At 37.6% G+C, this 12,500-nt stretch overlaps 1 protein-coding gene across 17 annotated transcripts in view; it reads right to left on the bottom strand.

Annotated features, from left to right (window-relative positions):
- mef2d (myocyte enhancer factor 2d) overlaps positions 1 to 12,500 on the bottom strand; it is a 148,049-nt gene that overhangs the window by 33,417 nt on the left and 102,132 nt on the right. For all 17 annotated transcript variants that reach the window (XM_079694835.1, XM_079694839.1, XM_079694836.1 and 14 more), the window contains 2 exons: positions 10,908 to 11,127; positions 2,104 to 2,157 (listed from right to left, as the gene is read on the bottom strand). In XM_079694835.1, coding sequence (XP_079550961.1) covers positions 2,104 to 2,157; positions 10,908 to 11,127 — 274 coding nt within the window. The remainder of the gene's footprint in view (positions 1 to 2,103; positions 2,158 to 10,907; positions 11,128 to 12,500) is intronic.

The following is a 12,500-nucleotide window of genomic DNA, read 5'->3' as shown; positions in this document are numbered from 1 at the left end:
ACTACAGTATGTGTACTATTACGACAGTATGTGTACTATTACTACAGTATGTGTACTATTACTACAGTGTGTGTACTATTATGGGTCTTATTACTACAGTGTGTGTACTATTACTACAGTATGTGTACTATTACTACAGTATGTGTACTATTATGGGTCTTATTACTACAGTGTGTGTACTATTACTACAGTATGTGTAGTATTACTACAGTATGTGTACTATTATGGGTCTTATTACTACAGTGTGTGTACTATTACTACAGTATGTGTACTATTACTACAGTATGTGTACTATTACTACAGTGTGTGTACTATTACTACAGTATGTGTACTATTATGTGTCTTATTACTACAGTGTGTGTACTATTACTACAGTATGTGTACTATTATGTGTCTTATTACTACAGTATGTGTACTATTATGTGTCTTATTACTACAGTGTGTGTACTATTACTACAGTATGTGTACTATTACTACAGTGTGTGTACTATTACTACAGTATGTGTACTATTATGTGTCTTATTACTACAGTATGTGTACTATTATGTGTCTTATTACTACAGTATGTGTACTATTACTACAGTATGTGTACTATTATGTGTCTTATTACTACAGTATGTGTACTATTATGTGTCTTATTACTACAGTGTGTGTACTATTACTACAGTATGTGTACTATTATGTGTCTTATTACTGCGGTATGGGTCTTATTACTACAGTATGTGTACTATTACTACAGTGTGTGTCTTATTACTACAGTATGTGTACTATTACTACAGTATGTGTACTATTATGTGTCTTATTACTACAGTGTGTGTACTATTACTACAGTGTGTGTACTATTACTACAGTATGTGTACTATTACTACAGTGTGTGTACTATTACTACAGTGTGTGTACTATTACTACAGTATCTGTGCTAATGGGATTTAAAGGGGAGATCTGGTCAATGTCACCTCTGAGGAGAGGAGCCAAGACAAGGGACAGGGGGGGGGGGGGGGGGGGATTACTCCAGAGAGACGAGGGGGAACAGCTGATGGAGACAGGAGGAGAGGAGAGGGGGGGGTGGGGGGGGGGGGGGCTGCAGAGAAACTCTCACATTACTGACACTTGTAGTTTTTGTTTGGATTATTGAACTGAATATTCTTCATCTTAAAACTCGCCTTTTTGCACTGGCTTTTAACACTAGTTGAACAAAACACGTTATATTAAGTTACACATGTTCACCATCAACTAGTTATTAATTAACATGCATATTAGCAGTATATTGGCTCTTTATTAGTCATTATAAAACACTTATTAACGCCATATTCTACAAGTAATAAGCCGTTAGTTGAGAGTTTTTCCTCAATAACCCTCTAATTAGTGCTGATTTATTCGAAGTGAGGAAGTTGGTGTACCTGAGTTTTGGTCTTAATATTGTCTGCTCAATATGGGCCTAATAAGGCAGCAGTACCACAAGAATAGTAATTCTCCCATAATAACACTTAACAAATATGATCTATTCTTATGGAACAAGACAAGAAACTATAAGTGTTAATTGTGTTAAAATAAATTAAAATGTGGTATTGTCTAACTCAGAATATGTTGCATGTTAATTAACAACTAGTTGACGTGAATATGTGTACCTTAATCTAGAGTGTTGCTGTATATGTTTCTAGTCATTGTGCTTTTTATCTGAATTCTATATTGTATGTGTTCCCTGTACAGCACTTTGGTCAACTGAGGTTGTTTTCAATGTGCTATATGAATAAATAAAGATGAGATTGAGATCAGAGTCAAAGTAAAATGTGGACGTAGAGTCGTCTTAAAAGAAAACAGGCTCCTCGTTGAGTGGAGGAGAGTGTTGGCGCTCTGCTGATCTCTCTCTCAGATATGTGCTGTCCTCCACCAGCTGGCAGACACGCAGCGGGTCAGGAATATCATCACGCTTTTTAAGATTCTCCTCTCTTGGTTTCTGAGCCTGGAAACTTCCCGGAGCCGCTGTGGAGCTTCAGAAAGACTCTCAACTTCCTCCTGTTTCCCTTCAACAACATGAAGCTGTTTCTCTGGACTGACCCTCAGCTGTCGCCACTCAACAGGTGTGTGTGTGTGTGTACTTACGGACAGGACTCGGGCACGCTCCATTTGAATTCCCCATATCTCCTAACAGGGCACCTGAAAGAAAAACACACCACGAACATTAAATAAATATATATTTGTTTATTATTCAACTAATATTTAATATTGATATAACTAAATAAGCTGAAGTGGAAACGCAGAAAAACACAGCTTATATAAACAATGACAGCTCTCCTCAGTTACACTGTTCTTCGATGAGGGAGTAGGTTTAAAAATATATACAATAAATACTAAATTAAAAAAAATGTGTTAAAAAAATTATAAATAAGGTAATAATAATAATAATAATAAAAAAGTCCATGTACATGAGTTGAAATAATAAAAATAAAGTACCAACATATATATAAAAAATTAATTATAATACAAATATATACATATAGATCCAATAGCTTAAAAAATCAATTGAGGAGCATGAAAATGTGTTTTATATTCTAGAAATACATATTATTGGTAAACTGGTTTCAGAATATATATATAGATATTAAAATAAATAACAATAATATTAATTTCAAAATCAGTGATTAACTTACATTTGTGTAAAGTGTTGGTAAAATACTCCTGAACTCGGATATTTTTAACACTGATTATCTACAAACTGTGATTTAGTGATTTTTTTTACAAGGCTTTCGAAACAATAAGTTGTTATATACAATTTGTTTTGCGGATTTTAATTAGTAAATGTTTTTTTGGGCACATTAGGCGCTTTCACACCGGAGTACTTTTCCCAGAAATAGTTCCGATAGTTCCTGGGATTTTGCGTTCACACCAAAAAGATCTGGAACAAGAACTTAGTTCGCGCGAACCTTTTCACCCCCAGATAGTCCCTGCTAGAGAGGTGGTGCTTTCCTGGGGAGGAAAATGTTTGTGGGTGTGTCGGCCACATTTCTGATTGGCTGGGCGAATTGCAAGCCACGCCCCGTAAAACTCAGAAAAGTTTTGTGAAGCCGCCATTTTATTTGCTCGCATTAGCATTATTAGCATTAGCATTATCCCAGCGCACCAACGGAGAGGGACTAATGTATGGCGACACAAAATAAAACTCAACTCCGGGGGACTCCGGGACTTCGGGTGGTAGCATACGACGTGAAGTTGTTTGCGGCCTGCCAGTAAACCCAAAGCAGAAGAAGAAGAAGTGACGTCTGCGGTTTCATTTGCCTAAACCTCCCCCAGGGACTTATTCCGGTGTGAACGCGATCTGCTCTTTAGTTCCAGGAACTTCAGGGGGACTAAGTACCGGGAACTAAGTACCGCAAAGTACTTGGTGTGAAAGCGCCTTATGAGTCATATGGAAAATGTTGGGCATCACCACATTTGAATAGATCAGGTTTCTTTTACAACACCATTATTTCATTGAATATAAAACTGTTATTCTGAACAGCACTGATACTAAATGCTGCAAATCCCATTTTGAAAAATATATAATTGAAACAAGTGTGTCATTTAAAAAGTGCTTCTGCTATCGACTCTCACTTCAGGGTGTGAAGGACGTTAATGGATACAAATTCTGCATCACAGTTAATTCATAAGTGGCGGGCGTGCTCAATGGTACTCGTGTCGAATTGCACAAGACATGATTGCACTCATTCTAAATTGAGTATAAAAGGTTAATTAAGCACCAAACAAACAGGAATGTGTGAAATGCAAGGTTTTTATTGGCAGTAACTGTAAAATAACTGCCAATGATCACACTGTATAGCTTTGTTGAGAAGCTAACATCAAAATAAGTAGAATTATGATTACAGCTTTCATCTTTTTCTCTATTTTAATTGTTGTGTTGAAACTAAGGCTAGGTGTTGAAATATTCAGATTTAGTGGTGGTAAAATGTCTGATAGATTAATAGCGATAACATATCAGTTTTTTTTGTAAAAAATACGTAAATAGTACCTATTTTTATGTCAAATATCAACTATTAAATTATGATAGCGTCATAGTTGCATTAACACAGCAAACTAGCAAATGAGCTAACCCGCTACATTCACAGTGACATTTATGAAAGCAGTATTTATCAATATTTTATGATAATAACAGTGGATGAAATGACTGTAATGTGAAAGGGGTTAAATGCACTGGATTATCAATGAAGTGCTTTGCTTCAGGTAGACTTTATATAGTATATCAGCGTCTTTCAGCACATTGTTTTGATTTCCCTAAAACAATTGTTTGACCTTCATTGTCACATCTACACTGTAGCTATGTTACACATGACAATAAAAGCCTTGAACTCTTGAAGTGGAGGTCATGAGGGTTAACTGAGTGATATCTGGCTGGATGGATGTGTGGAAAAGCTCCAACAAGCAAACACCATGAACCCTACTGCGGTTAGAGGGTAAGAGTACACACATCCTTTACTCAAGTAGAAGTACAGATACTTGTGTTTAAAAATACTCTGGTGTAAGTAGAAATACTGACTAAACTTCTTGACTCAAGTCAAAGTAAAGAGGCTTTGAAATGTACTTCAGTAAAAAGTACCCATAACTAGCAGCTGTTTTAAAGAGTACCTGACCTCCCTTTATATTAATAGAACAATAATGTCATTGTTAGCTAATGAATGTTTCCATGGTGACCAACGGCAACATGACAACGTTTCCATTGGTCCCTCTTCTTTAGAGAAGACCAGGAAGTGATGGATACACGGATCGTGTTCAAATCAATAGGCACGCAATGACTCTAAATAATAATGATCACGCCACCAAACACACATTCAGACTAAAGGAACCAGCCTGTTTGGAAAATGTGAGAAGTAGAAAGTACAGGTATTTGTGTTCAACATGTAAGAAGTAGAAAGTACAGGTATTTGAGTTCAACATGTAAGAAGTAGAAAGTACAGGTATTTGTGTTCAACATGTGAGAAGTAGAAAGTACAGGTATTTGGGTTCAACATGTAAGAAGTAGAAAGTACAGGTATTTGAGTTCAACATGTGAGAAGTAGAAAGTACAGGTATTTGTGTTCAACATGTAAGAAGTAGAAAGTACAGGTATTTGTGTTCAACATGTAAGAAGTAGAAAGTACAGGTATTTGAGTTCAAGATGTAAGAAGTAGAAAGTACAGGTATTTGTGTTCAACATGTAAGAAGTAGAAAGTACAGGTATTTGAGTTCAACATGTAAGAAGTAGAAAGTACAGGTATTTGAGTTCAAGATGTAAGAAGTAGAAAGTACAGGTATTTGAGTTCAAGATGTAAGAAGTAGAAAGTACAGGTATTTGAGTTCAAGATGTAAGAAGTAGAAAGTACAGGTATTTGTGTTCAAGATGTAAGAAGTAGAAAGTACAGGTATTTGAGTTCAAGATGTAAGAAGTAGAAAGTACAGGTATTTGAGTTCAACATGTAAGAAGTAAAAAGTACAGGTATTTGAGTTCAACATGTAAGAAGTAGAAAGTACAGGTATTTGAGTTCAACATGTAAGAAGTAGAAAGTACAGGTATTTGAGTTCAACATGTAAGAAGTAGAAAGTACAGGTATTTGTGTTCAACATGTAAGAAGTAGAAAGTACAGGTATTTGAGTTCAAGATGTAAGAAGTAGAAAGTACAGGTATTTGTGTTCAACATGTAAGAAGTAGAAAGTACAGGTATTTGGGTTCAACATGTAAGAAGTAGAAAGTACAGGTATTTGGGTTCAACATGTAAGAAGTAGAAAGTACAGGTATTTGAGTTCAAGATGTAAGAAGTAGAAAGTACAGGTATTTGTGTTCAACATGTAAGAAGTAGAAAGTACAGGTATTTGAGTTCAACATGTAAGAAGTAGAAAGTACAGGTATTTGTGTTCAACATGTAAGAAGTAGAAAGTACAGGTATTTGAGTTCAACATGTAAGAAGTAGAAAGTACAGGTATTTGAGTTCAACATGTAAGAAGTAGAAAGTACAGGTATTTGGGTTCAACATGTAAGAAGTAGAAAGTGCAGGTATTTGTGTTCAACATGTAAGAAGTAGAAAGTACAAGTATTTGAGTTCAACATGTAAGAAGTAGAAAGTGCAGGTATTTGAGTTCAACATGTAAGAAGTAGAAAGTGCAGGTATTTGAGTTCAACATGTAAGAAGTAGAAAGTGCAGGTATTTGAGTTCAACATGTAAGAAGTAGAAAGTGCAGGTATTTGAGTTCAACATGTAAGAAGTAGAAAGTGCAGGTATTTGTGTTCAACATGTAAGAAGTAGAAAGTACAAGTATTTGAGTTCAACATGTAAGAAGTAGAAAGTGCAGGTATTTGAGTTCAACATGTAAGAAGTAGAAAGTACAGGTATTTGTGTTCAAAATGTAAGAAGTAGAAAGTACAGGTATTTGAGTTCAACATGTAAGAAGTAGAAAGTACAGGTATTTGTGTTCAACATGTAAGAAGTAGAAAGTACAGGTATTTGGGTTCAACATGTAAGAAGTAGAAAGTGCAGGTATTTGTGTTCAACATGTAAGAAGTAGAAAGTACAGGTATTTGTGTTCAACATGTAAGAAGTAGAAAGTACAAGTATTTGAGTTCAACATGTAAGAAGTAGAAAGTGCAGGTATTTGAGTTCAACATGTAAGAAGTAGAAAGTGCAGGTATTTGTGTTCAACATGTAAGAAGTAGAAAGTGCAGGTATTTGAGTTCAACATGTAAGAAGTAGAAAGTACAGGTATTTGTGTTCAACATGTAAGAAGTAGAAAGTACAGGTATTTGAGTTCAACATGTAAGAAGTAGAAAGTACAGGTATTTGAGTTCAACATGTAAGAAGTAGAAAGTACAGGTATTTGTGTTCAACATGTAAGAAGTAGAAAGTACAGGTATTTGAGTTCAACATGTAAGAAGTAGAAAGTACAGGTATTTGAGTTCAACATGTAAGAAGTAGAAAGTACAGGTATTTGGGTTCAACATGTAAGAAGTAGAAAGTACAGGTATTTGAGTTCAACATGTAAGAAGTAGAAAGTACAGGTATTTGAGTTCAACATGTAAGAAGTAGAAAGTACAGGTATTTGTGTTCAACATGTAAGAAGTAGAAAGTACAGGTATTTGAGTTCAACATGTAAGAAGTAGAAAGTACAGGTATTTGAGTTCAACATGTAAGAAGTAGAAAGTACAGGTATTTGTGTTCAACATGTAAGAAGTAGAAAGTACAGGTATTTGTGTTCAACATGTAAGAAGTAGAAAGTACAGGTATTTGAGTTCAACATGTAAGAAGTAGAAAGTACAGGTATTTGAGTTCAACATGTAAGAAGTAGAAAGTACAGGTATTTGAGTTCAACATGTAAGAAGTAGAAAGTACAGGTATTTGGGTTCAACATGTAAGAAGTAGAAAGTACAGGTATTTGAGTTCAACATGTAAGAAGTAGAAAGTACAGGTATTTGTGTTCAACATGTAAGAAGTAGAAAGTACAGGTATTTGTGTTCAACATGTAAGAAGTAGAAAGTACAGGTATTTGAGTTCAACATGTAAGAAGTAGAAAGTACAGGTATTTGAGTTCAACATGTAAGAAGTAGAAAGTACAGGTATTTGAGTTCAACATGTAAGAAGTAGAAAGTACAGGTATTTGGGTTCAACATGTAAGAAGTAGAAAGTACAGGTATTTGGGTTCAACATGTAAGAAGTAGAAAGTGCAGGTATTTGTGTTCAACATGTAAGAAGTAGAAAGTACAAGTATTTGAGTTCAACATGTGAGAAGTAGAAAGTACAGGTATTTGTGTTCAACATGTAAGAAGTAGAAAGTGCAGGTATTTGAGTTCAACATGTAAGAAGTAGAAAGTACAGGTATTTGTGTTCAAAATGTAAGAAGTAGAAAGTACAGGTATTTGAGTTCAACATGTAAGAAGTAGAAAGTACAGGTATTTGTGTTCAACATGTGAGAAGTAGAAAGTACAGGTATTTGTGTTCAACATGTAAGAAGTAGAAAGTACAGGTATTTGTGTTCAACATGTAAGAAGTAGAAAGTACAGGTATTTGTGTTCAACATGTAAGAAGTAGAAAGTACAGGTATTTGTGTTCAACATGTGAGAAGTAGAAAGTACAGGTATTTGTGTTCAACATGTAAGAAGTAGAAAGTACAGGTATTTGGGTTCAACATGTAAGAAGTAGAAAGTACAGGTATTTGTGTTCAACATGTAAGAAGTAGAAAGTACAGGTATTTGTGTTCAACATGTAAGAAGTAGAAAGTACAGGTATTTGTGTTCAACATGTGAGAAGTAGAAAGTAAAAAGTCGTCAGAAAAATAAGAAATGGAGTAAAGTACTGATACCAGAAACATGTACTTAAGTACAGTAACAAAGTATTTGTACTCCACTACTTCCCACCTCTGCAGGGAGGAAAAGGAGGAAGAGGAAGAGGTGGGAGGGAGGGGCGTCCATTACGAGGAACCCTCCTGCCTCGGAGACGGCATGTTATGAAAGATGCTGTAATGCATTTGAGGCGCGTTACATCACCTAATTCTGACTCACAATGAGATTACGCCGGTCGGAACAAAGCCTGATAAGTAACCTCGTCTGAGACGCAGAAATGGGGCACAAATCCTTTTAGTCGGAGGGGGAGGGATCGCTGGGAAACACGGAGGCAGCCGTCGAGGAAATGATTGATTTCTTTGTTTATGAAGGTGGCGTGCACTTATCAGACTGACAGGTAATAGAGAGGGGAGACCACACACACACACACACACACACACACACACACACACACACACACACACACACACACACACACACACACACACACACACACACACACACACACACACACACACACACACACACACACACACACACACACACACACACACACACACACACACACACACACACACACACACACACACACACACACACACACACACACACACACACACACACACACACACACACACACACACACACACACACACACACACACACACACACACACACACACACGACTTCACGTCACCACCGCTAAGCTAAAGGACGCTAATGAGAAGCGTGATGACGTGACATATTGTGCCAATTTTCAGGTTCATATTAGTATTTATATAGAAACGTGAGTGTTACAAAGTCACGTCATTAAGTTCTGGATGTAAACAAAGGAGTCCAATGGAGGCCTGAAAAAAGCAGAATATGCAGACCCGGCGTCATGGGCGGGCCCACCCATCCAGGATTTGGGCCAGCAGTTTTAATCAGGGCTGAATACAACATTTTAATTATTATGTTTATGGTTGTTATTTGTAGGGCTCTGTCCTAATATTTATTCTTGTTTTAAACTATGTTGAAAGATTAGTTTAATATCATTTTTTTATTTCTCTATGAAATTCTGAATGACATTCTGAATGAAAGGTTGCGCGCGAGACTGGTTTGTCTCTGGGTTGAGTCGTGTGTGTTTTTGAGTGAGATGCGGCACAGCAGCCTGTCAGTTTACTCTTGCTACGTTAGTTTGGCTATTATCATTTATATTTATCTGCAACAATGGATATCAGGAAGTGGTTTACGAAAGGAATATGGCAACTCAGCGCCAGATGCAGGCACATTAGAAGAAATCAGTTACGTTACCAACGAGCAAGCAAGCCAGCCAGGGACAAGGGAGGCTGGCAATCAATTATATTTGTAAAGAAATTGACTCTCAAGCCGGCTCTCTCACAACCTCCTGCTCTGTGCGCAAACAGACCGCTGCACACGCTATCTGCCTCGCTCAATCTCTCTCTCTCTCTCTCTCTCTCTCTCCCTTTCTCTCCATCGCTCAACCTCACTCCACCCTGTGTGCGCTCCTCAAGTTTGCCTGCATGCTTGCCCAAGTTGGCACAGCGTTAAAAATGTGCCACAACACCAGCCAATGGATGTAGCCTATAATAAGACCGTCAACAGCCTTATGGCAACCTAAAACCCCTCTGTTTCCTTAACAACAATTCACCCCCCCCCCCCCCCCCCCCCCCGTTGAAAATTCAGATTTCCCGGGAAATGTAAGTTTCGGGGTGGGCCTGCCCTGGTAAATCAAATGTCCGCCCAGAGACGTACGTCTGCCGCCGGGTCTGAGGATATGGCCTCTTTAAGGTAACATAAATCTTAGTAATAGGGAACAAAGTATTATGGTGATCTCTTTTAAATATACCAGAGCTACCAACACTGCTTTCAAAGCAAGACTATGGTGTGAAGACGGGCTTGAAATGCTTTCCTTTAAACCATTAAAAGGAATCAGAGTTTATTCAGTGTTTGAAAAGTGTCTCCACTTCTTCTGCACTGCAACAACACCTGTCAATCAAACAGTGTGGGCGGCGCTCTGAAGTCTGTTTTCTTTTGTAGAAGTTTTTTGTTAAAGAGTCTTCTTTCTCTCTTCTTCAATGTACGTCAAACTGCTGCTGCTGCTGCTTTCAGAAAGTCATCGTCTTCTGAGGAGCTTTAAAAGAGAGAGCTACCAAAATGAACCTTCACTATTTTACGTGGCTGTATGTGCATTTACTTAATATTAAATAAATGTTTCTGATATTTAAAAATATATATATTTCTATTGTTTATTATTGTTTGTTAGCTTCTATATTCTGTAATTTCTAGGGTGATATTTCTGCTTTTTATTATATCCTTTTTTTATCGTTTTGTTTTATATGCTGTTTTTGTTTTTCACACTTCTTTATTTTTTTTAATTGGCATTGAATGGATTATAAAGCCCAAAAAATATTGGATCAATGGGCTTGAAACTAGACATTGTTTGTAAATATAAATGTTATGATAAAAATGTTTCAAAATGCATAAAAGAATAAATACAAATAAAAACACTTTTAATTATCTCTTTTTTTTTGTGGTACTGCAAATAAAAACTCCTGAAATAATTGCATTTTGCAACAAAATGATCGACGCCACAGGTGTCTCTTACCTGCGCTGGCTGGTCGCTGCGGTAACCCTGGCGACACGGTGTTCCTATGCAGAGTTGGTTGCTGTGGCGACAGGAGGCGGGGGTCTGTGAGGGCGGAGGTGAGGAAGGAGGTCGTGGTGACCAATGCGCCGCCAGGGTTGTTGCTGAACTGCAGCGCTGCGTTCTGATTGGACACGGGCACGGTGACGGGCATGGAGAAGGTGGGCTGAGGGACTGCTGACTGGAGGAGAGACAGGAAGGAGGCGGGGCTTAGAGTGATGTCACACACGTGTATATATATATATATAAACACACACATGCTTTTATCATGTACAGGTGATCAGTTAGTGATCAACACGCAGTCAACAATCACAACAAGAGTGTTTCCAAAACAGATCAGCTTTACACGATTCTATTCAGCAAACGGACAAATAGATTTAAGATTTTTTTAAATCTGTGTTTTTAATTTTAGTTTTACTTTGATGTATGCACCACGACATCAAGTCAAATTCCTTGTACGTGTCAACCTACCTAGTGATAAACCTGATTCTGACACCAATTAATTTGAGATTTTACAATGTGCCACCTGAACAACGTCATTTAGAAAACTTCCAAGGGCGAAGACTTTTACATTTTAACTTTTTAACATTAATTAAGGTCCATTTGTTTATATAAGTAAATACAATTGTTATTATTTAAAATGTGTTAACTAATAAAGGGTTTTGGAAATTAACTCTTCAAGCAAACACACATCAAATCTCTCCATCACTCACACACACACACACACACACACACACACACACACACACACACACACACACACACACACACACACACACACACACACACACACACACACACACACACACACACACACACACACACACACACACACACACACACACACACACACACACACACACACACACACACACACACACACACACACACACACACACACACACACACACACACACACACACACACACACACACACACACACACACACACACACACACACACACACACACACACACAGTTTTATCATGCAAGGTGACTTTGTGGGCCAGAAAGCGGTGTCCCCTCTCATGCCGGGTTAAAGTCTTTAAAGTCGCAGCAGCGGGTTATTGCTTCAGCGTCGGGTTATTGTTGAAATCCCACCGACCCCCCCCACTGCTCATCACCTTCAGGAATAAATACCCTGATGTGTGTGAGATATCCATAATAAATACCTAAATATCTTCTGCTACCAACACCTAAAATATCCCAAGAGGAAACAACTTTTTCTTTCTTTTTCGTTGTGAGCATGAAATAAAGTATGTGGGTAACACAAGCTGAAGAGATTTTTGTTCTATGACATTAAATACGTCAGTAAATCCCCAACTGGTGAATTTAAAAATGGCGGTTGCTAACAAGTGTCGAAATGAGACAACTTAACGTCATCATTCCCAACATTAGCCACCTTTAGCTTAGCGGTGGTGACGTGAAGTCATGTGACCGTGCTGTAGTTCCTTTATAGCCCAACACTAGCCACCTTTAGCTTAGCGGTGGTGACGTGAAGTCATGTGACCGTGCTGTAGTTCCTTTATAGCCCAACATTAGCCACCTTTAGCT

Source organism: Notothenia rossii, assembly GCF_949606895.1.
Source record: "Notothenia rossii genome assembly, chromosome: 7".
Lineage (NCBI taxonomy): Eukaryota > Metazoa > Chordata > Actinopteri > Perciformes > Nototheniidae > Notothenia > Notothenia rossii.
Note: the sequence above shows the minus strand (reverse complement) of the source record. Positions and strands in the feature narration are given on the sequence as shown.